Here is a 25,733-nt window from a genome sequence, read left to right on the forward strand (position 1 = left end):
GAAAATTGATAAAGAGCATTGGAGATAGTTCCTTGATTAATGCAATGATCCTGACACATATGTAACCTATTTTGAATTCGTTAAGAAATAATACTATTTATAGTACATTGATATGGACAAATTCGGTGTCTAATCAATCTTATTTTTTATGACATAATAGGAGAAGTGCAAAAAAAATGCTATGAATTGATCAAAACAACTATACACTCACATTGACGATTTTAAAAGCTTGGTGAGACCAAAGGAAGAAGAGGTAATTTAGGTTTAAATTCATTTTAAACTATATTTTAGACTGCATATTCTTTATTTGGGTTTAATACAGTTATTTTTTAAACTATATTGTTATAGAACTATAGGAGAGAAAAGTTGGTAGAGGAGAATTATGGACCTTAGTGCATAAACGACATGATGACTCCTATATACATGAAGAAGCTCAGATCATTGGTGTAAGTACTACATTGGGATCCTTTATGTTGTTTCTCGTTGGATTTAATTATAAAATTGTGTTGAATATGCTCTAACCTGTAATTTCTTATGTATGCTTATTTACGTCTGTAGAAAAAATTGTGGAGATTGAGCAATGTGATGAATCTACTAGAATATTGTCTGAAAATGATTCCCTTGCCCAAGCTCTCGGAAAAGAGCACTCGGGTAGAGTGCGTGGCATGAATTTCGGACTGACTCCAAGTCAACTCTTCTGTTCTAGTTCGCAGCTGCCGGTGGATGAAACTCAAATAGAGGAGGCCCAAAGGATGCTGATTGAACTACATGCAAAGGTGATGGCCGAGAAATTGAAAAGGAAGGCAGTGGAGGATGAAGTAGCAACAGAGAAATTGAAAAGGAAGGCAGTTGAGGATGATGTAGTAGCTGAGAAGATAAAGAGGCAAGCAAAAAGAAGTGTTCTAAGTTATTTAATTCAACGATAAGATGGGAAGCTGCCACTAAACACCGCTGCACGGATGAATTCTTTGAATGGACATAACGAAAAATAAAAATTAGGATTGATGTTATTTTATTTGAAGTATATATATATTTTTTAATTTGACTATGCAGCTTTATTAATTAGAGAAATACTTTATTGATATTAATATAACTATATTAGTTTGTGTTGGAATTAAATTTTTATGAGTTCTCGCCTTCAATTTAGATTTTTAGAGAAAACTAATAAGATTTTTAAAATTAAAAAATAATCCCAAAAAAACAAAACATATTCTTAGAATATTTAAAGAAAAATAATTTAATATATTTTAATTTAAAAATTGGCAGCAACAAATAACGGCGGTTTGTAACCGATGGAAATACATTTGAAAAATTGCCGCGGGTTTTGATATAGCGGTGGTTGGTAATCGCCGAAAATAAAATTTTGCCAAATTTGGCAGCGCCAAATAGTGACGGTTTGTAACCGTCGCAAAAGAACCTTGAAATTGTGTTTGGGCATAATGTGGCCGTTCAAAACCACCGCAAAACAATCCAAAGCAAAATATATGAATAGCAGCGGTTATACCAGCGGTTGGTAGAAACTGTCGCAAAATCAAATATTTACGTCGTAAAAGAGGATGATTGATGAACTACTGGTATATATTCTGTTTAGTGACGGTTTAAAACTACCGCAAAATCTAAAAAACTGTCTCTAGTATCCGCTTCTCTTGTAGTGAGCCATTGCAAGCATCTAAAGATTGATCTACACTTTTTTAAAAGACAAGGTTACGTTAATTAACGATAATTCTTTGTTGTGAATATTCTAGCAACTTATAAGTTTGCACACATTTCTTTGACAAATTCAGAACCAAATCTAGAGTGTGTATAAGTCCAGGTCACACCTACGTTTAAGGAGGTGTTATAGATAAAGAGAATTCTACTAGAAAAAGTAGATAGTGCTAGTTGATTATCTGGTATTGGTGTAATCACCTTCCACTTATATCAAGGTTAGGTAATTAGTTAAGATAGAATTTTGTTAGGCTGCTATATGAGTTTTTTTAGAGTTTATAATATAAGCTGTGAATATGCATACATTAATATATAAATTAGAATTGTACTAGCGTATCAATCTAATAAAAAATTTGGATTATTCAATCACAAATTATTCTGTATTCTCTATTATCAATAATCACTAAAAAAATCATAATAGCATGTTAAGTATGTGATACATGGCAAATTTTTATCTTATATATCAGTAGTTAAGTATTGATTTTTTATCTTAATTTAAGTATTGAATCTTTCAAAAATTAGATGGATTTTATATATGATCTTTTCTTTTCAAATATCATTTTGACAACTAATCCTTAAAGAAAAGACACCTAGCATATTCATTCCAAAAAATAATGGTGTTTGCTACGGTACGATGATAAATTCATACGTACCGATACGTTTAAAATATGGACAAGTAATAACAAGCCACACGGAATCTATTTTCCACATCAGCATCTAATTTTTTCTTTTTTAAATATATATTATATCACCACTTTTACTAATATATCCCTTTAATTAAATAAAAATAAAAATATATTATTATTTAATGTTATAAAAAGTCTTAAACATCTTTACTTTATTTGATTAGACAAAAATACTTTTTAAATTAATCAAATTTTAGAATTCAATTAATCCTAATTTTATAGTTTCAAATAATTTAAACAATAAAACAAAAACATATAAAAAAAAAACTAAAAATCAATCTTTTTTCGTCTTCTCCAATTCCCATCATTAGTATCCTCCTCTAAAACAAAGCAAAATATATCAAAAAAATAAAAAATTAATATGTTCTTCATCTTCTCCTAATCTCATTCGTGCCCCCCTTTCCTCTGAAGCACACTAAAACAACAAAACCCTAGCAATAATTGACTGCGTTGATCTCGGTAGCTACGTCACCCACGGAATTTAAAGAATCTAAAAGAAAAGGAAGGCTAAACCACTCAACTGGGCAAACGCGGCGTCTTTCTCCTCTATGGAAGTTCTTTAAATGCCTCTTTCTCAAAGGTCTACGATATATTGATTGAGCGTGGTAGTTGGCTGCTCTGTCTGACTTCTTTGCCGCCGGCGTCCCCAGGCTCAGCGCTTCCGCTTCTTCCTCTTCCCTCTGTCCGGAACCCAAGTAGCTCGTCCTCATCCTCGTTGGCTTCTCCGTCCGTGGCCAGGGAAAAAGTTAATATCTTCCCCTCCTTCCCTGTTTTCCTAGTTTTCAAAGTTTAAAATCTACTTTGGGACTTGCATTCATTCCACACAAAGATGTTGCTCTCCCTCAAGTACTACAGCCCTTTGCTCTTCCAGCTGGAGGGAATGATATAGAGAACAGGTGAAGATTTAAGACTTAATATGCTCTTTTGTCTTCTGTTATTAATTACTTGATTATGAACTGGGAATTGGAATATGTATGTTTCAGATGACTTATTATTATCCTGCATTTTGGTTCTGGATTGTCTGTTAATCTTTTTATGGCCACCTTGACAATGATGCTAAATTGCTAATTACTTGATATTTCCAGGAATGAATAGAATCCTGAATCTTGAAATTGGTCATAACACACAGGTCTTCAATTTCTAAATAACCTTAAGCTGCAGTTGCACTTCAGTTGATTTTTTAGTAACATAGATGAATATTATCTTATTTGTAATATCTTCCACGGAGAGGCCATTGGTTGCAAAGAGATGAAAAGTACTACCGTCACCAATGACTTATAATCTCCATATGCAATGAAAAACATAGATTAAGTTTAATTATTGATCCTGCATGAACTATATTTAAAATACATATATTATTTTCTTGTACAATGGTATGGAGAGGTGATACATATCATGAACTATATCATTGGTTGATGTCTTAGTGCCAATAGCTGTCTTGTTATGGTAATATGTTAATAATGGTAATGAATGGTTTTTTAAGGATCAATTTGTGAATAAGGAAAGAGGATACGACAAAGTGTTTGAACTTTGTTTCGAATATGCGGTATTAGCACCTAGTACTGATATTACATAAGATGCTAGGCTAATATGTGTTGAAAATAGAGTAAAGTACCAATCCGGTCCCTGTCCATTTCCCAAAAAGACAAGACGATCCTTAACCAAAAACACGTTCCATTACGGTCTCTAATCCTGTACTCCGTCTGCCAACCCGGTCCTTCTGTCAGTTTTTCGGCGAAAACTCGATGGAAATTGCTGACGTGTCAGGTTAAAAAATGGACAAGGACCTAGTTGTCTCTAAATTTAAATTGGTTAGGGGTTTATTTGTCTTTATTATTCTATAAACAATATTTTTAATTATATTTTTATTCATTATATTAATATTCTTTTTTTAATAAAAAAGTACAAACTAATTAATAAATTATTCAAATTTAAAAATATCATTTATTATAAAACTAAATAAATAATTTTTAAATATATAAATAATAAACATTAAAATTCAGTTAATACATTAATAATAATAATCCTATGATATACTATTAGTATTATGATCTAGCTAATTTTTACAATAAAGTGAAAACTAATGAACACATTATTTAATATATAGTAAACTAATGAACACACTAATGAACACATTATCTAATGAGTAGTATATAATAATAATATTTATTTGCCTCTATTAAATTATTAAATTTGACCCCACAATAATTTTTTATTCAACTTTCGACACTTGATAATCAATTTGAGAACTTCATATTAGATTTCCATTATAATAATTAATTTTTAAATTTAAATAAGATTGGTGTTCTTTTTTAGAAATCGGCTCAAAAGAATATTATCTATCCATTTGTGTTTCTTCTTTCGAAATTAGCTTTAGTTTTTTTTCATAATAACTACACTAATTGAATGAATTTTTTTCAACTATGAATATCATCAAAAGCTAATTGTATGAAAGTTGAGTTTTAAATGATTGTTTAACGACATATGCAAAAAAAGGACATTTTTTTGTGACTAAAAAAATGGACATTTTGATTATATTGTCAAGGTTTCAAAATATGAAATATAAAAAATTAAATTTTAAATTATGTGTTATTATTTAAATTACTATTTTCGTATTTTAATTTGTAATTAGATATCTTGAAACCTAATCATATTTTATAATAATAAAATATAATTATAACAATAATTATGCTACGTAAATATAAAATAATCACTTGTACAGAATAAATCTTAAAATACAAATTTTGAAATACAAAATACACATTAAAAATAAGTTAATATATGTATTTATACTCAAATTTATAGTAGATAATTTGATAGCTAATTTTTTATGTAAACGTAATATTTTTATTATAAAAATTATTATCATGTTATATATATTTCGCCCCCACTATCAAAATTTTTTGGATCCGTCACTAGTTATTATTATTAATGTATTAACTGAATTTTAATGTTTATTATTTATATATTTAAAAATTATATTTAAAAATTATTTATTTGGTTTCATAATAAATGATATTTTTAAATTTGAATAATTTATTAATTAGTTTGTACTTTTTTATTAAAAAAAGAATATTAATATAATGAATAAAATATAATTAAAAATATTATTTAAAGAATAATAAAGACAAATAAACCCCTAACCAATTTAAATTTAGAGACAACTAGGTCCCTGTCCATTTTTTAACCTGACACGTCAGCAATTTCCGTCGAGTTTTCGCCGGAAAACTGACAGAAGGACCGGGTTGGCAGACGGAGTACAGAGTTAGGGACCGTAATGGAACGTGTTTTTGGTTAAGGATCGTCTTGTCATTTTGGGAAATGGACAGGGACCGAATTGGTACTTTACTCGTTGAAAATATTATCAATTGTTGGAGGTTGTGGTTATTATGAATGTCTTGATGATCACCTATTCGCCTTCGGTGAAGAATTAGGGACTGGAATTTCATGTAGTAGGAATTATGATCATTTTGATAGTTAAACCATCATGGAAGATGCATAGATCTTATTTTGGCTTACTTCTGTTTCTCTCTTTTTCATGTGGATTTATGCTTAGGTTTTGTTTATTAATTCTTTTCTTTAATGCCTTTGAACTTAGTTTTTGCTTCTGCGAGTTCCCTTATTCATGTTTGTACCAAGGATCTGCTTTTTAGCCCTTTGTGCGTGCGTGTCTTAATTCAATGCTTATTTATTCTCTCTATTCACATGTTCACTTTCTTACCATTGAGGCTACATCTTCCTGGTCTCCATATACATTGTGCGACTCGATGATGGTAGTTTATAACTGTTCAATATTTGTTAATGTGTTACCATAGATTTGTGTTACCATAATGACTTGCAAATAATAAAGTTGGATTTTAAATTAAATTACTCTAAACATGTTTATATTTATTAACAAAGGAAGCCTACTACTACTACTATACTACAGTACAATTCATATAGGGATGATATACACAAGCATTCTTTTTTCTTTTCTTTTCTTTTCTTTTTTTCCCTATAGAAATACCTACTTAAATACAACACCATCTCAAATTCTAGGGATAGGGAACTGGAGATTTCAGCTCCAAAACACAGTTTCCATTGATTGCACCATGCACTATGAAACTGTTTGGTCTTTTTTATATTTTCTTCTTGAAACATCCATCACAGTGCTCTACATAATGGCTCCAACTTGCTAACTAATATAACTGAAAAAGATTGAATTAAATGTAGCTTATTGATCCAGTTTGGTCAGCTTGTGTTCCAACTTGTTCTCCACACAAAGGCTTTGATTAAGAAAATCTGCCACAGAATTAAAGTACAAGAAATAAATTAGTTAGATTAAGGAAGAGCTCATTGATTGCTTTGCAGAAAACTTCAGATGCTAATTAGCATGCCACCCCTAACACCTGTGGCCCTGACCCATTCTCGGAAGTAAGAATTTTCAAACCCAATCAGAGTAAGTGGTCAAGGCAAAAGACATGGCATAAAATGCAATTTTAAGTTGGGGAGATTATGTTTTGGATTTGGGGGGACAGAAATAAAACAAACCTAAAGGCGAGATATATCACACTTTGCTCCATCTGATACAAATATGTCATCATCTTCAATGCTAAGATCACGGTAAAATGTTAAAGCAATTGCACTTCTTAAGCAAGTGTGCATTCCTTCTTCTAGCAATCTTTTTTTTTTCAAAAAAAATAATTAAAAAAAATATGCACAGCAAAAGAAACAGGAGAAGTGAAAAGTGAGGAAAAAAGTAGTTGCATGTCATATGAAAAAGCAACGTCAAAGGTTGAAAGAAAGAGAAGGATATTCACTTTCACATTTATTACATAATGTATATGAATAATGATTGAGTAAAATGACACAAATCCCGCAACTTATTCATTTTTTCCTCACTAGTGATAGATAAACAAATCTCAGTAATGAAGTGCTTTGTTAAGAAGAAGACATAAGTTCACTCAGTCCTAAGAATACATAAGTCAAGCACTTCAAACAAACAGAAAGACATAAGCATGCAAGAGAGTCATAAGATCACTGCAACAAGAAAAGAAAGGCAGAATGTCTTAATTCCATACACAAGCAATTCAATGTTGCAGCTTGGAATGCAATCAATGAACATTCATAGGCAGTAGTTTATAAATAATAAACAGCCTAACCTAAATTGCCCCAAGTCAATAATATCAACTAAAATTTAAAGATCAAATTATAAAAGTAAAATAATCCACCGCCAGCATAAATGTTCAGTGAGACGCCATTAACAATGTTTAATGCAAAATAGTGCTTGGTGACAGGTGGAGCAATTGGACAAAATATAAGGGTAATATATAGTGTTACTATAATCACCAATGAGATGCTAAAACAAATTATCTTGAAAAAATGGGATGGGGAAGCCTTCATTTTCTAGAAAAATAAAAGGTTCAGAGAAAATAACTAGCTTTGCGGGTTTGCATTAATTTCATCATCTAATCACAAGTTGACAAGTCCAGTGAGAATAAATATGTTTGGCGTATGAGGATGAGAATTAATCCATTATCTTAATTACCTAAGTCCTGCTACAAGACCAGCAGGCATAATCTTGGATGTTTCCATGTATCGCTGTCCCATGACCCATGTTAGTGCGACTGTGGTAACTGAGAAAAAAAAAGGAGAGATTATTTCACAAATATTTACCATAGTTAATGCAGCGTGAATGGCATGTAAGATGAATATTCATGATTAATTTTTGGATGCATAGATACGAACAATGCATTTCATTTAGTTTTATTCTGCCAAAGTTTCTGCATGCACTTATTATTATTTGGTAGGGCTAATGACAATCGTTGCTGATTGTTGATCGTATGGAGAATGCTTTTACATTCAAATGTCTGCATTACTGTTAGAGATATAACCATTCATGTTACCTCCTCCTATCAGCTTAAGCTTTTTCATTATCATTGATTCTCAAAAAGGTTTAAGGTTTTATAAAGTCATATATAATCTGTATTTTCTATGTACCCAACTAGACAGATCTAAGAAAAACCATTTGGATCTTAACAGACATAGTAGCAATCCTAGAGCACTCACTCAGCTCTACTTTATATGAAAATTTATTTCTAAAGAATCCTTCTCTTCTCTTCTAGTGAATAGTAACAAACAAATTTAACAGAAAACAAACATGTTCTTTCAATTTGTAAGCATTATAAACCTAAAACAATTTTCAATATACAATTTTTCAGTTCAGGTTTCACTTTGGTATATCCCATCTATCTATCTATCTATCTATCTATCTATCTATCTATCTATGTTACTTATAACAAAATTTTCAGCCAAATTTTAATAAAGTTTCAACACATTCTTAATAAAGAGTAACAAACTTTTCCAAATCTTTCTGATGTTAAGCATATTAGAAAATGAAACCCAACCTTTAGGAGCCAGAAACAAAATCATGAAATTTAAACAAGATCACATTCAGACCAAAACCATAATCAGAAAAATCAATGTCTAATCTTATTATTTATAAACATTCAAAAAAGGACAGACACTCACAAATTTAGCATGATTTTGAAGTAGAACAAGAATGAGGACTTTTGAAATAAGTGGTAACATGATGGCAAGGCACGACAGAGGTAGCAACAGAGGTAGGAGCACTGGCGGCCGTCTTCGACCTCAAACACGGCGAAAGAAGCAAAGGCCTCACCATTCGCGCGCCTCCTCCCGCGACCTCCACCCCTTCTTTCCCCTTCGCAGCGCATTCTCTCTCTCTATGTTTGTGTGTCTCGTCACTTAACGATGACTACGACGACGACAGACGGCGGCAGTAGCATGACGAAGCAGACAAAGATGAGGACTGAGACCGGCTTGAGGAATAAGCTATGATTGTTCGAGCAGAGGAGGGTGGAGCATATGCGGCGCGACGCGACGGCAGAGATGAGCTGCGACGACGCTGAAACAGTAGGGACGACGACTGGACCAGATTCGACGGCGGCGGTAGGACGGCGGTGGTGACACAGCTTAGAGGAGAGTGATGAGGCTAGGGTTTGAGAGAGGGAAGCAAATGCGTGAGACTGAAAGGCTAGTTCCATTTTCCTCTAATACCAAAACGGTGACGTTTTTGGCAGAAAAGTGAAAATCAGCCGGGTCCTGGTTCGGTCCGACCGGCCGGTTCTCGACCAGTTCAATGGTTTCAGAGCGCTTTTTGAATTGCCAGTTTTACCTATTAAACCGAATTGGAATCGTTGGCGATTTTCGTTTGAACGATCGGCCAGTCCGATCCGGTTTTCAGAACCATGCTCTTTACAAAGAAATTCTCCAGGAATATAAAGTTTTCAACAAAAGAAACATAAACCAAATAAGCTCGGTTACAAAATTAGCATAAACTCACAAGCTCTAATTTAATAAGATGATCACATGGGTGAAACCCGCGACACTTCAAATTCACTGTAAACAACAAAAACAATAAAAAGGGGCATAAAAGAATGACAAACAATGACAATCAAAATGGTTAGGGTTTCGAAGTTTTAAAAATGCATATATGAAGTCTTTTTTCAATCCAAGCAGCGCCTTTTTCAATTTATGCAAAAATTCAGAAAACCGGCGGGTCCCAGTTCGGTTCGATTGACCGGTTTTCGACCGGTTCGACAGTCTTATATTGGTTTTTCAAAATGCCAGTTTTAGCATACGCCCGAGTCGTTTTCCCTATCGGTTCGCAGTTCGATCGGTTCGACTGGTCGGTTAAACCAGTTTTAGCATCCGCCCAAGTCGTTTTTCGCAACAGATCACAGTTCAACCGGTTCGACCGGCCGATTCGAACCGATTTTCAGAACATTGATTAAAATCATTACTTGTCCAGCTTACAACACAGAAGTGGTTCAAGGAATCGAAATACAAGAGTGAAAATTAAGCTTGACCTAAATTCAACTATAATTGAACTAAAGACAGAAACATTAATTTTTAAAAAGAGTCCATAAAAAATATAGTGCATAATAATTTTTTAAGTAAAAGAGATGAAACTAACAACTCTTAATAGTTAATATAAACTAAACATGACTACATGACAATTACGATTTTTTTAATTTTTGTTTTAATCCTTTTGTTTATACTTATTGTAATTCTAGGTAGCAGAGTCAATGACATTATGCAGCATCAAGTTGTGGGGCCTTAGAATCAAATCCAACGCAAGTCGCATCCTTGTACTATCATTAACCTGAAAAATATAAATATTTTAGGTTACCAACAAAACCATACACATTTGCAAATGAAGTACTATTTTTTTTTAGCAAAAGAAAATTACATTTATTATATAACTATACGTCTTCCTGTAGTTTGTCATCCAGGTTGCCACACATACCCCCACAATCATTCTTGTAGTTTGAATTGAACCCGACTTCCTCGATCCGGCTTGGGCTATGTACTTGTCCAAATAGAGCTTAAGAAGTTTAAAGCATTCTCCTTCCCCAGGTAACAGGATTTCCAAGACCTCATCAATTCAATCTGCCACAGCTGAATCAAGATCACCTGGTCGATTTGTGGCAAGTGCAAGGACTATGTCTTTAGACTGGTCGCCAATTCGAAAGAGAAGAGCATTTAGTGCACTTCTTTGTGCTTCACTCATGTAGGCTTCCTTTGTTAATAAATATAAACATATTTGGAGTAATTTAATTCAAAATCCAACTTTATTATTTGCAAGTCATTATGGATGGTAAAATCTTTAGTAAAAAGTATTAGCATAGATTTGGGTACGCATTAGTTATAATTTGAAAGTTATGTGATATCTGAGCATGCCTGCCTTCATGATAGCTCATCATAATGAATCAATATCTCTAGATTGCACAAGAACCTAATACATTCCACCATTTTTGATCGGTTATGTCAAAAATTACTGATGAAAAATTATTTCTAAAGTCCAAACCCATTTTTAAACAATAGAATTCCACAAAGCTCTCAAATTTTATAAAAAAACTTAACACCAATAAGCAAGGTGCGGTGAGACAATGCCACAGGAAGAGAAAATCGCGAACATCCTTTAATGGTTTACAATCAACAACAACAAGTAAACCACAAACTCCCACTATATATTTGAAGTATACGAGACACAATACAAAGTCCAGCAATAACAATCATAGCATCCTAACACTATATAACAACATTCTCTCCAAAACATGTAGGGAAAATAGGAGAATGGAGACCAACAATTCAAACTACCAAGACCTTAAAAGAGAAAAATGAATTAAGCATCATAAAACAAAATCGCATGAACCCCACTATTTCAACAGACATTCTCCAACAAGAAAGCTTTCAGCTACTGCATAAATCATAATAGATAAACTTCTACTGGTGCTTGCACTCTGGAGGTCGCTCACCCTGTTGACCTTCACCAGCCGGTGCTCTTCCACCCTTCTGAAAATTTCCAGCCAATGTTGAAACAAGTTAGGAAGAAGAAACTTTTGGGCCTTAGCATCAAGCCCTATTTCATCAAGTTCAGTGTCATTTTCCCATACACATGCAAGAATGACTCTAATCTTAGAGTTACGATGACCAGCCCAAAATCCAAGATTAGTCCTGCATAGCCCATATTTACCAAAGGTTGAGAGTGAATAAATATTAATGTAGACACGTTGTCTAATCATCTTAAAGCATGAGGTATACATCAATATTCTATGTACTAGCAAACTAAATAATCTAAGAATCACTAATAAACCTATTGTTTGAATACTGAATTATGTATCACCTCTCCATACCATTCTACAAGAAAATAATATATGTATTTTAAATATAGTTCATGCAGGATCAATAATTAAACTTAATCTATGTTTTTCATTGCATATGGAGATTATAAGTCATTGGTGACAGTAATACTTTTTACCTCTTTGCAACCAATGTCCTCTCCATGGAAGATATTACAAATAAGATAATATTCAGCTATGTTACTAAAAAATCAACTGAAGTACAACTGCAGGTTAAGGTTATTTAGAATTTGAAGACCTGTGTGTTATAACCAATTTCAAGATTCAGGATTCTATTCATTCCTGGAAATATCAAGTAATTAGCAATTTAGCATCATTGTCAAGGTGGCCATAAAAAGATTAACAGACAATCCAGAACCAAAATGCAAGATAATAATAAGTCATCCGAACATACATATTCCAATTCCCAGTTCATAATCAAGTAATTAACAACAGAAGGCAAAAGAGCATATTAAGTCTTAAATCTTCACCTGTTCTCTATATCATTCCCTCCAGCTGGAAGAGCAAAGGGCTGTAGTACTTAAGGGAGAGCAACATCTTTGTGTGGAATGAATGCAAGTCGCAAAGTAGATTTTAAACTTTGGAAACTAGGAAAACAGGGAAGGAAGGGAAGATATTAACTTTTTTCCTGGGAATTAATACTTAATATTCTATAGTTTGTGAAAGCTTTGACATTTGTCTATGCTATTTCATTTTGTCAGTGAATATTGAATATTTTGTGGAAGCCATTATACTTACTAATGCTACTAATATGGAACCAGATCATTAACGAATATGTATTTAGATGTTGTGAGTTTGGGATTATTTTACAAATATAAATCACCTTGTTACTTATAAGCAAATACACCATAGTGAGTTGGGGCAACAGTTACTTGTGTTGAGGGTGGCAGGGCTGCTCTATAGATGCTTAAGCCTCCGCACAATTTCGATGCTTGTTTCATGGCTCTCCAAATGCCAGAAATGGATCTAAAATTAAGATGTATCAGATACAGCAGAACATGACCACTAACAGAATTTGAAATTCACCACTAAGGGGCAAGAAAAGAAAAAGGGTGTTTGCTGAATATGAGCAATGGTGCATAGCTGATCCGCAAAGCAGCGACGTTGAGTTGCAGGCAGCGCTGAATTGGGCTTGTGGAAGTGGAGGTGCAGATTGTAGCAAAATCCAAGTGAACCAATGATGTGTGAACTTTTGTTGATATAGAATTTCTCAATTGAATTCTCGTTGCAAGTATAGTTCTAAACCAACAAAAAGTCCTCACATACAAAAATTTAGGTTGTCACATGTACAAACCCCAAATAAGAATTAACCGGAGTATTTAGACTCCGCGTCGTCTCACAAGAAATTGCAATGAAGTGGTCAATTATTGGCTTTGAGGGGACAAGGGGGTTTTGATTTATATAGGGACAATAAAATATAAAGGGGTAAGAATTTAAATGACAAGAAGAGTAAATCAAGCAAGAAAATAAGAGAAAGCAAGTAATAAAGAGAAAGACATTCATGGCAAGGATTGAGAATATAGCCTTTCTATCCTAGTCATACAATGATCAATTCATCTTATTTAGTCAACTCCAACAAATGGAAGAAGGTATCATGTCATCTTCACATAGGGAGAATGTCAAACAAGACTAATTAATCATGTCACAAATATAAATAAGAATTTATCTTATTACGTCATCCCCGAAGATAGAGGAAGGTATCATGTTATCCTCATACTCGGAGAAAGTCTAACAAGACTAGCTAATCTCAATCCAAAAGTCCTAATCAACTTACTAATTAAATTAGTAAAAGATTAGCGTCAATGGAAACAATATTAGCTAACAACTCTAGATCACCAACATGAGTTGGGTTTTTTTATGACTCAAGATTGCCTAATTACTCTTTCCAAGCCAAGAATGCTCAAAATCTACTCTAACATCCAACCAAGCATTTTGTCAAACACTTGGAAGGCATAAAAAGAAAGTATAATAAAAGTGCAAGAAATATAAAGGAACACATCACCAACAATAGCAAGAAATCAATAATAGCAACTAAGATCAACATAAAAGAACATGGAAACATAAATTTGTATTGAAAGAAATCAAGATCCAACAATGGTTCATCAACATAAAAGAGAGCAAAATAAGAAATTAACAAGAGAAACTAGATGATAAAAGACAATAGAACACTAAAATATAATAAGAATTAAAATCAAAACAAGAATTGAAAGAGAAATTTGAGAGTGATTAACCTAATTTTACCCTAATTTCTATCCTAAATCTAGAGAGAGGAGAGAGCCCCTCTCTCTCTAGAATTCTACCCTAAAACATGATGAAAACTAAACTATGACTACTTGGTTCATTTCTCCCTCAATCTTTGGGTTCAATAGCATCAGAAATGAGTTGGATTGGACCCAAAACGAGCTACAAATCGCTGGGGGCGATTTCTCTTTAGTGGGCTACGGACAGCATCGGCGCGCACACGTACATGGCGCGTGCGCACCCCTGAACGCGAAGAAACATATAGAAAATTTTCTATCATTTCGAAGCCCCGGATGTTAGCTTTCCAACGCAACTGGAACCGCCTCAATTGGACCTCTGTAGCTCAAGTTATGGTCGATTGAGTGCGAAGAGGTCAGGCTTGACAGCTTTACGGTTCCTTCATTTCTTCATGAGTTCTCCCACTTGCATACTTTTCTCCTCACTTCTTCCATCCAATACTTGCCTTATGAACCTGAAATCACTCAACAAACACATCAAGGCATCGAATGGATTTAAAGTGAATTAAAATCACTAATTTTAGGGCCTAAAAAGCATGTTTTCACATTTAAGCACAAAACAAGGGAGAATTGCAAAACCATGCTATTTCATTGAATAAATGTGGGAAAAGATGATAAAATCCCCCAAAATAAGCACAAGATAAACCACAAAATTGGGATTTATCAACCAACCATGCTTTCTCTCATTGCATTGAACGCAGCTGCAAAAGTTGAGACAAGACTCAAACACCCCAAGAGACCTAATTGTGTTCCGATTACAATAGTGTCACAATCTTTGGTATGGACCTACAAAATTTGTGATGAGAAAAATGAGTTTCCCTTTTATTTTTTGGAACGTGAAATTGGAGTCTCTTTATCTAAAGCTAAACTTTATATCACAAACCCTTTATAGACTTTGGACCAGCCATCAAATATCACATCATATCAATCACACCACAGATTTTTTGTGAGTGGCTCATATGAATCCACCTTTAAGAGGTTATAACAGTAAAATCTTTACAATTAATGATGTGTTTTGATTGATTTGTCTTCATGTGACTTCAAGGTTACAAATTCAATTCGTAGAATCAGCTATTGATGTAATTATCAGATTAGAGCTTATCAACTAGAACACAAACATAACAAATAAGTCGCAACAGAACATATTAAACTAACTGGATAGGAGATGATGCTCTTAAATTTGGCAAGAAAACAGAAAAGGGAAAGTAAAAGCAGTGAAAACAAGGACAAGGACAATGGGAACAAGTTGTAACATAATTTTTCTTTGTTTTCCCTTTTCTCTTGTTGAAAATGTGTCTCATTGCATTGTATAGATGGGAAAATGAGAAGAGTTTGCTTCTTAACAATAACCGATTCCAAAAGAGTATGAACTGCTTTTGAATAGACAAACATGGCTCTCTCATTTGACAAAATGCAATCAATTGAAAAAGAAAATATTGAAGGGAGTGCCAATCAAAAGTCTACAATTCTAATATTTTAAAACTTCAAATCTATTAAAAAAATTTCTTTCCCGTTTTAACAAAAGACGCAATATTAAGACACAAACTTATGGATACAGCATGAAGATACAGTTGGCTCATTGCACAGTAACAGAGCAAGAGAAGAGTTACGGAAAAAATGACAATTGACATAGCTTGAACAATAACTTCTGGCCCAATCCAGCAATTTTGCATTTTTTGAAAAACATTCACCCACGTCTTACTAATAAAACTCACAAAAAGTTTCCTTGCTAACATTGTTGTTCAAATATTACAAACATAAGGGAAAAAATCTACCTTGAAAAAACCAAGGAGAATAGAGACTCAGGTTGCATCAGATGCAGTGGAGAATCCTGCACTCTACATATTGGATTAGGTTACAATTTCATCAAACTTCCACTAGTGACAGGTAATAAATAGATCATATGAATTTGTGTTATATAATACCTGAAGGATTGATCCAGCATACTGAAGCACACTTGGTTGCCCTGTGATCTGTTACAAATTTCAGTCTACATTGTGAATACAATGAAAATCTGGGAACTATGATGATTTTTTACTATTTTACTTGAGCAGTTGTTATGATTATTTTTACTATTTTATTTGAGCAGTTGCTATACCTGTTGAAACAAGACCAATCCTGCACCAATGGTAAGGGCTTTCAAGCATTTTTCTCTGAATATTTCTCCGAAAATAACCTCTTTTTCTTCACCCACATAAGCAAGCTTAGCCAGAATTTCATCCACTTGCCGATGAGCTGATTCATCAACAGCTTGACCTCGAAGACGGCACAGACAATTAATTGCGGTGCTTTTCAACTTCTCTCCATCCCCTTTCCCTGTATAGCACATAAAAGTAGCCATCTATGAGAAGCTAGGAGCCAACACATTCCAATTCCCATGATTACTGCCAAAGGACTACTAACTCCAAATGTGAAAAAGAGAGACACTTGGGACAAGGGATGGTGAAAGACGCCGTTTTGAACAAACCCCACAAATCAAAAGGGAAGAAAACATCAGCGTCACGGTTTCAAGTTTCAACTGACTTGGAACAATAAAATCCTACCTTTGTTAGAACTCACCAAATCATGAAGCAGCTTCTGATTGCGCGAAGGAAGCTGACGGCGAAACTCGAAGCAAGAAGACGACGAGCCCCAAGACCTGCTGCTTCTGCCGCCGACGACGAAGAGCGCAACGAAGGCGCCCGACTATGTGCAAGACGATGACGACACAGAGAGCAACGGTGACGTCACGGTGAGAGAGATGAGAGAGACCGAGCTCCAGGGGGAGAGAGAGACACGAAGAGGAGTGAAGAACTTCAGAAGATGAAGAGGTCTCTGAAACCCAGATTTCACAAACAATTTTTTTTAGATATATTTTTGTTTTGTTGTTTAAATTATTTAAAAGTATAAAATTAGGATAGGATGAATTCTAAAATTTGATTGATTTAGAAAGATATTTTTGTCTAATCAAATAGAGTAAGGATGTTTAAGACTTTTTTATAAAATTAAATAAAAGATATTTTTTTATTGTTATTTAATTAAAAGGATGTTTTAGTAAAAGTGGTGATATAATATATATTTTAAACAAAATAAATTAAATGCTGATGTGGAAAATAAATTCCACATGACTTGTTATTATTGGTCCATATTTTAAACGTATCGGTACATATAAATTTATCATCGTACCGTAGCAAACACCAAAAATAATAATCAATTTGGCCTTAAAAGTTTAGAAAGTTTTTAAGTATACCGGTATATCGGTGTTTTAATAATTTTTAACCGTTAATCTTAATTATATATAGTATATATATTTTTTTATAATTAATATCAACAGTTAAAAATCACTGAAACACCGATATACCGATACACTTAAAAATTTTCCTAAAATTTACTTCCTAACTAATATAGGTCTTGAGTCTTATAAATCAAGTTAATACTTTAGGCATGTTTTGTCTTGATGTGTTAAGACTTGGTATGTAGAAGAAATTATGTGACTTTACTTATGCGTACTTGTACTTGGGTAGATACTCCGATCAAAGACCTTTAATAAGAGTCCGAGGGCAAAATTTGATGGTGACAATTATTGTTGTCAGATAGATGAAAGTAAGCAAAGTAAACATTTGTGAATGGTGACATTAAAAAGCTTTTTCATGACCTACATGATGGAATCATCACGGGACAAATATTCCTTCATCCCTCATATATATACATATTTGTACCTTACGCAATGATTTCTATGATTTATTCATCAATCTTTAAGCACATGATAATTTTGATACCACATCCAATCAAACGTATATTTGTGGTATAATCATGAACAACCCATTTGATAACTTGTCCTATCCAACACTTCATCGTGTAACCAAAAGTAAAAGCAAAAATCTAAAGAGCAGTATTGTACGGCACAGTCAACAAAACTCGAGAATAATATGGCTAATGGCTTCTCTTTTGTTTCACTTTAATTTAATTTCCTCGCTATCTATACCACTTTTTCATTTTCATGATCTTAGCTTGTTTGTGTTTTAATTTTTCTTTAGTTTCCTTTTTTTGATTGATTTGGGGTGTCGTCCTAACATAGCAGGTTCCTGTTAAATCTATCATACGGGAACAGTAAAAAGGTATAATGAGACATATATCATATATGTGACTTGTATGCACATGTTGTTGTTTGTTTTTCGTAGGTGGAATGCATATTCCTTAAGCCGAAAGGGGCTCATGTACAGTAAACAAGTGATTTTAATTTGTTACTAACTAGATACTAAAGTTCTTTAATTTGTTACTAATTAGATACTAACTAGATACTCTTATTATTATTTGTTCCAGGATTTTCTAAGATGAAGGAGGCTAATTAACTAAGAATACCAATAATCAAGTTGGGTTGGTTTAGTGATTAGTTCAACTTAAATAAATGTTGAAAATTTGAATTCTGCTTTATGTATATAATAACTCATTCTATAATGACAAATTTTTAAATAGAACTCAAATTTGCAATAAATTAATCAAAATACCGATTACTCTTTACTCTCATATTTTACCGAGAGAAAATCAACTTGGTAAGAGACATGATTCACTCAAATGATATAGGTTCTAATGAGGTTTACACGCAAAAATTAAAGTTTATTTGAGTTTGATTTTGTTAACAATTTTACAATGGACTTATATAACCTTTTTAAATGGATTAATTTAAGAAAAAATGATACTCTATTTTTACAAAATGTTTAAATGATATTCTTTTTTTTTATGTCTAAAATATACACTTTTTTACCAAAATTAAATATTTTAGTCCATTTGACTAAACGATTCTTTAATAATCAAGATAATTATACATAATAATAATAATAGCAATAATAATATAAAATTATTTTTTATTGTAATATTTTTTTAAATTTTACCTTGTTACAAAACTATTTCATTTAAAATTTTTTTGTGTATTTCATAGATAATAATAAGATATTCAAAATAAATAAATTTATTATTTTAACATGAAATATATATTTTATATTATTATTATTATTATATATAAAATATTTTAACTTGTTAAAAAATACTTAATTTAAAACTTTTATTTATTAAAATAAATAAAATATATTACAATAATAATAATAATAATAATATATTTTTATATTATTATTTTAACTATTATAATAATATTAATAATAATAATAATATAAAATATATATTTTTTATGTAATAAATTTTATTTATTTTCAACATTTTATCATTTTATGAAATATATAAAAACATATATTAAATAATTTTTGTAAAAAAATATTTAAAATAAAATTTATTACAATAAAAATAAATATATTTTATATATTATTTCTCTTTTTAAGTTAACTAAATAATTATTACTAATTTATATATATAAACATAATGATTACTGAAAAATATTTTCATTAAATAAACTAAAATACATGTTATTTAACTCTTGTAGAAAAGAAGAGTGTATAATTTAAAATTAAAAAAAAAAGAGAGTGTCATTTTCTCTTAATTTAATTACTAATTTTTTTAAATCTATAATAATTTAAAATGACATTTTCTTAATCGCGTCAATTTAACCAACTTAACTATCATAATTTCATATTTATATTTTTATTTAATGCAAACCATGGATTAAAAAAATTATTTAATGCTAACCATGGATTAAAAAAATAATTAAACTATAAGGACCCTTTTCTTGTATCTTTATTTCTTCATGTTTTCTCTTTTACCTTTTTACTTTAATTTTGTCCTCCTTTCTATATCTTTATGCAGGTCAATGTACTCATCACTGTTGTAAAGATGAGTGGATATATCATCTCTCTTAATATTAATTGAGAATGACGCTAAGGGAGTTGACAAGATAGAAATGTCTATTAACCCATTGATATAAATTTTATATATATTATATATTTATTTTAACTTTTTTAAGCGCAATCATTTTTTATTATCTAATTTTTATTCTTTTACTAACAGAATTTTTGTATGCAACAAGATAAGTAAACAATGAGCCCGTGGACCAAAGTACACGCACCAGGCTGACTCTTATTATTCTTCCCTTTTTAATTTGCACTATTGAATCCACTATGTATATTTTTTTATTTTTTCACTACGTACTAGTCTTAGTAGTAGTAATAGTAGAAAAGTAGAAAACCATAAGGATATATATGAACCAGTGAAAAAAAAAGGCAACAGAATACCGCACTTTCCGCTGCTAATACATGAAAAGAAGAGACGATGGGCTATTGGCAAGGGTGAAAAAGTAAAACAAGAGGGAAATTAAAACACAATTAATAACGACCAACTAACATAGATTAGTCTAGTGATTAATTCATTAGTTAGTGATTAATTCATTAGTCCGTTTAAATAGATGAAATGTTAAATTTGAAATTTTTTTGTCATTGAGAAAATATTTTTGGTCAAAATAATATGTTATTGGTGTTTATGGTGGTTTTTAACTAGTGTTTTATTCCTTAGAGAAATATGTTTAAAAAAAATTAAGTTTTAATTTTTATATATATATAAATTTTGTAATATTTATTCTTTTTATATATAAAAAATTTTAATTCGACGAACTGACTTATCCAATTTTTTTAAAATTTGTGAATTTAGTTGATTTAATTTTTTAATTCAACGAATTTAAAATCTTAATATGATTCGTCTTTGTTGATAAATCGTTCGATAAATTCAATGTTTCTTATCTTATCATATCTAATTTTACGATGATTATTTATGTATAATTTTGTTGATTTTCTAATTAGATTCATTTGTTAACCCTAATGTACCTTGATTTTCTAATTAGGGTAATTTGTTTTCTGCATGTGTGGAGAGAATTTTAGCCAATCTGGTTACACTACAAATTAAAGTATGCAAATTGTAAGGATGAATGGAAAGGGTAGATTAATTTATTTGAGAAAGCAATGTATATTGTAGAGAGAAGCTAAAAGCCTATTTATTTGTACTAGAATGATGATATATGCCATGCCACTGCTGGAAATTCTCTTTTAAGTAAGCCCAAGGCTTTGACAAGACAATAACCACAAAACAGAGATGAAAACTATTGTGCAATAATAATGGAGTTTTTCAAAGGCATCTATGTCCTTTTGCTTTGTTGCCCCCACTACTCCACAAACACCTCTCTCTCTCTCTCTCTCTCTCTCTCTCTCTCTCTCTCTCTCTCTCTCTCTCTCTCTCTCTCTCTCTCTCTCTCTCTCTCTCTCTCTCTCTCTCTCTCTCTCTCTCTCTCTCTCTCTCTCTCTCTCTCTCTCTCTCTAATCAAATATTAATGAATCCATGTCAATTTACTTTTTTAATAAAAATAAATTAAAAAGGGCTCTCAGCTTTCAGGATTCAAAAGAATATGCATGGATCTCTCTCTCTTTCTCTCCTTTTTAACCCTTCAATAGTTTTCTAACACCAAAACTTTTCAGCACTCAATTCCCAACTTTTCCCTCCTTGCAAAGTTCTCCAGATAATCAGTGGAGGTTCGTTTCAAGATTTTTTAATATATTCTAAGAAATTATATTTCTAAAAAAATATTATATTTGAATATCATAAAAATTATTTGTTTAGTAGGACAGATGATTAGAAACTATTTTCAATATTTTCAAAAATAAATGGGGATAAATTTGTTTTACTATAGATATTTTTTAAGAATAAATTCTTAATTTTTAAAATAACTTCAATACTAATAAAAGGAAACATTCTTAAGAAACACAATAATTGAGAGATATAATAATAATAATAATAATTTTATATCTTAAATTTTATTGTGTTGATATGGGAATATTATTTTATGTTTAAGCAAAAAATATTCCTGAAAATAAGTTATTCATATCATGAGAATTAAATTTTTAAAATTTAATCAAACATGTGAATATTATATTTACATAGACAATTTTTAAAAAGAAATTAAAATTCCTTTAAACATTGACCCAATCTTATTTCATATATATATGTTAATTTTTCCTTTTTATTTGAAAAAAAAGGAAAAATGTATAACCGAAAAATTTCGATCCACCTTACTAAATAAAATGAGAAGAGAAATATTTTAATCTCTTAATAATAATAAATGAAGTATATATGCTGAGATGACTAGATATATGAGACACATAACGAATGGAGGAGTACAAATAATATATATGTATTTTGAAAACATTTGATTAACACATATATTGATCAACATGATCATCATTATTAATCAAATGAAATCCAAGCTTTGGTTGATAAAGGGTGGCAAATGGTGGTTTGCACCCCCAACACCAAGGAAATCCCTAGTTTGCCCTCCTCCACTCTCCTCATTTCTCCTCTTTGAAGGGTGCATTTGTGACAATTCATTCTTCTCTGCCTCTGTATTAATATTATTACTACTACTTGTTAGCACCAAACTTGAACCATACACCCCACAAAACTTATTGTTATTCCCATCTTGCCCTTGGCCACCACCATTGCTACATTTCAACCCTAATACCCCCAAGAATGATGATGGATCACTTGAGGTTGCACCAACTTGAGCGGCTTTCTGCAACAAGGCCGTCGCCGACATGTTCGCCGACGACGAAGAGGCACATGTTTGATGGGGTTGGTGTTGTGAGCTATACAATGAAGGAACATTAACAATGCTTCCTAGTATTGGAAGCGATGTAGTAGTAGTACTAGTAATAGTAGTGTTGCTACTTAGATCTTGGCTTGGATTGGTCGAAATTTTCGATCCGAATACCCAGTTCAGATGGTAATTATTGTTATTAGTAGCCATTGTTGCTTCTTGACGATGATGATGATGATGATCCATCCAAAGGGATAATCCTCTTGTTGTTGTTTGGTTATTTGTGGCTTCTTCAGGGAATGGAATTGGCTTATTGCAAATTGAAGCAAATTGGGTTGCCATGTTATTATTATTATTATGATGAGGGGCCATGGAGGTTCTTATCATCATGTTATTGTAACCAATAATGTTATTGTTATTATTATTAGCCCCTAATGTTGAGTTGTTTATGCTTGATGCTGCATTTACCCTAGCTGTTTCTTCTGCCAATGCATCACAAAATGCCCTGTGAGTTATGAAACTATCCCTCCTGCAAATAATAACAATACTAACATTAGGAATTTAATTTTGAGTAATGATAGAGATTATTTCAGTCACATTCAGTCAATATTATAATAAGTTACTAAATAAATTTATTACAAAGCTCACTAAAAATAAACTTTTGTTAAATTTAAATTTCGAATATTTTTTTTTTTAATTTAGTTTTGGTAGCTCTTACTTTTAAGAGTTTTAGATTTTTTTTTTCTAATATTAAATGCGGTGTAAAATATTGACTTTCTCTATATTTTTTGTTCGCTATGATGATGTGAAAACAAATAAGATTTTTTTATCTGAGAGGCATGTAACAAGTCTAACATGAGTGTTTGGCAAAATTCCAAAATGGCACTTATTAATTACTTGATATAGCAAGACTACGGCATTGATTAATATCAAACAAAAATTAAATTAATAAGCACGACACATTCTCACATACATATATAAGGTAATAAGCAAAGGTTAAGTAAGATAATTCCAAACCGTGATCTTTTGTCGTTTAGGACTATAGGATCATCACAAAAGAAGCTAAGCCTTATCAAAGAGAGAACAAAAAAAAGACTTGTGTATGTGTGTGGCATCTTTCAAGCCCTTTAATTTGTTTGAAGTAGAGAGACCCTTCTTCTACCTTTTTTCACTCGTAAAAGCCAAATAGAGCAATAGACAGCAGGCACCCACAACTCATAAAACCACATATATAGTACACACAAGAAACGACAAAGAAATGCATAGATAAAGAGAAAGAAAACATCGTTTTCCACACTCTACTTAGATACTAGTTTAATGTCTCACTTAGTAACAAGACAAAACTCACTGGCAGTTATTTTTACGTGAAAATGATAATTGAAAATTGTTGTATAATAATTATTAAATAAGGTGAAAATTTATCTATAGTTGACTTCACGTGAAATTGATAGCTGATAGTCGTTGGATGAAAATTTAGTCAAGTCAGTTAAATCATCTAACTGCTTTCAGTTATCAACTTCACGTGAAGTCGACTGCACCTGAGTTTTCACCATTAAATAATTACAATTGAGTTTTCATCTAATGAAAAACAACCATAAAAACACAATTATGAAGCACAAGCTTATTTGAAAGGATTAGGGTTAGTTAATTACCGTGAAAAGATGGTTCCACAATCACACTTGTATTCTCTTGTACCACAGGTTTTGGAGTGGGCTTTCCAATCGGACTGAACCGCATAACGCTTCGAGCATTTGTCGCACTTCCACTTCTTCTCGCCGTGCTTCCGGCAAAAGTGCTTCTTGATTCCGGTCAAGTCTCCCAAAGCCCTTGAAGGGTGGTTGTGGACACATGTTTTCTCCGGACACACGTATACACGCTTCTTTGGTTCTTTATTTGTTCTTTGTTTTAGCTTCCATGGAAGGTTGTGTCCTCTTCTATGGAGTTGAAGGTTTTGATCCCTTTGGAAACCCTTCCCACAGGTTTCACACAAGAACCTGTTTGTAGCCATTAGTGTCTTTGGGGATAAGGCTATTACTTCCGCTTCCGGATCTGATCATCAATATTCAAACCAATGGAGCACATTCATATATATTATAACTCATGAATCACCATGACAAAGAAAATTACTCTGCTGTACAAATATTCCGCGTTAACACAGGATTCGAAAAAACAGTATCCAAAAAATTGAATGTAACTTAATAACTATATCAGTAACTGTTTTTGCAATTTGAATTCGTGACCTTTAGACAGCTCAATGGTTGTTCCAAGGCTCACCTTAATTCACTCGTGAATCATGATATAAAAAGAAAAACAGAAGAAGCTATATACATGCCTGGGTTTCCTGGGAGGTTTCTCTTCCTCTTCAAAGAAGGAGGAGGAGTAGTAGTTGGATTCTGATTCTGATGATGAGGGATCAGCATCTCTCTTGTATGTTGAGTTCTGAGTATGTATGAGTTAGTTTAGAATATATATGAGGCTGCAACCCTAAACTAAGTTAACTTGATGAAGTGATGATATATGAAACAAGATGGGATCTCTCTCTCTCTCTCTTACAAATGTTTGTTATCTACTTTTTAGGTGGAATAAAATAAACCAAGATGCTATGGGAGGCGGTGAAAAGTTAATCAATTAAAATTTAAAGATGATAAAGGAGGGGGGCAAATAATGGGAAAGAGAAAGAGAAAGAGGGGGAAGGTGAAGCAAAGGTGTATGATGACACATATGATGAGGGAACAAAGTTAATCTCCATTTTGGAATCATTATCCCATAATTTGTCTTCTTTCTTGCTTTTTTTTGTTTTCTTTAATTCTTTAATCCTTTCTCATCCAATAAGCTTTTTTCATAAATTTTTAATCTATTCTTATATACTTTT

General features: G+C 32.0%; 1 protein-coding gene and 2 long non-coding RNA genes across 4 annotated transcripts; 1 reads left to right on the top strand and 2 right to left on the bottom strand.

The window, feature by feature from the left end:
- The first annotated feature begins 3,201 nt into the window (after nucleotides 1-3,201).
- On the top strand, nucleotides 3,202-3,515 carry LOC140177892 (uncharacterized). Its single transcript, XR_011869469.1, has 2 exons — nucleotides 3,202-3,289; nucleotides 3,479-3,515. It is a non-coding gene; the product is annotated as an uncharacterized lncRNA (long non-coding RNA).
- Nucleotides 3,516-6,300: 2,785 nt separating this feature from the next.
- On the bottom strand, nucleotides 6,301-9,432 carry LOC112737721 (uncharacterized). Of its 2 annotated transcripts, none has more exons than XR_011869470.1 (3): nucleotides 8,904-9,432; nucleotides 6,924-8,008; nucleotides 6,301-6,674 (listed from the first exon to the last, which is right to left on the bottom strand). It is a non-coding gene; the product is annotated as an uncharacterized lncRNA (long non-coding RNA). The 2 variants fall into 2 exon arrangements; XR_003169070.3 differs by having other exon boundaries at nucleotides 7,921-8,008; nucleotides 8,904-9,426.
- Nucleotides 9,433-22,350: 12,918 nt separating this feature from the next.
- LOC112737722 (zinc finger protein MAGPIE) lies at nucleotides 22,351-25,411 on the bottom strand. Its single transcript, XM_025787781.3, has 3 exons — nucleotides 25,194-25,411; nucleotides 24,514-24,910; nucleotides 22,351-23,390 (listed from the first exon to the last, which is right to left on the bottom strand). The coding sequence occupies exons 1-3, from the start codon at nucleotides 25,279-25,281 to the stop codon at nucleotides 22,517-22,519; spliced, it is 1,359 nt and encodes a 452-aa protein (XP_025643566.1). The 5' UTR covers nucleotides 25,282-25,411; the 3' UTR covers nucleotides 22,351-22,516.
- Nucleotides 25,412-25,733: the final 322 nt, after the last annotated feature.

Source organism: Arachis hypogaea, chromosome 13, assembly GCF_003086295.3.
Source record: "Arachis hypogaea cultivar Tifrunner chromosome 13, arahy.Tifrunner.gnm2.J5K5, whole genome shotgun sequence".
NCBI classification, from domain to species: domain Eukaryota; kingdom Viridiplantae; phylum Streptophyta; class Magnoliopsida; order Fabales; family Fabaceae; genus Arachis; species Arachis hypogaea.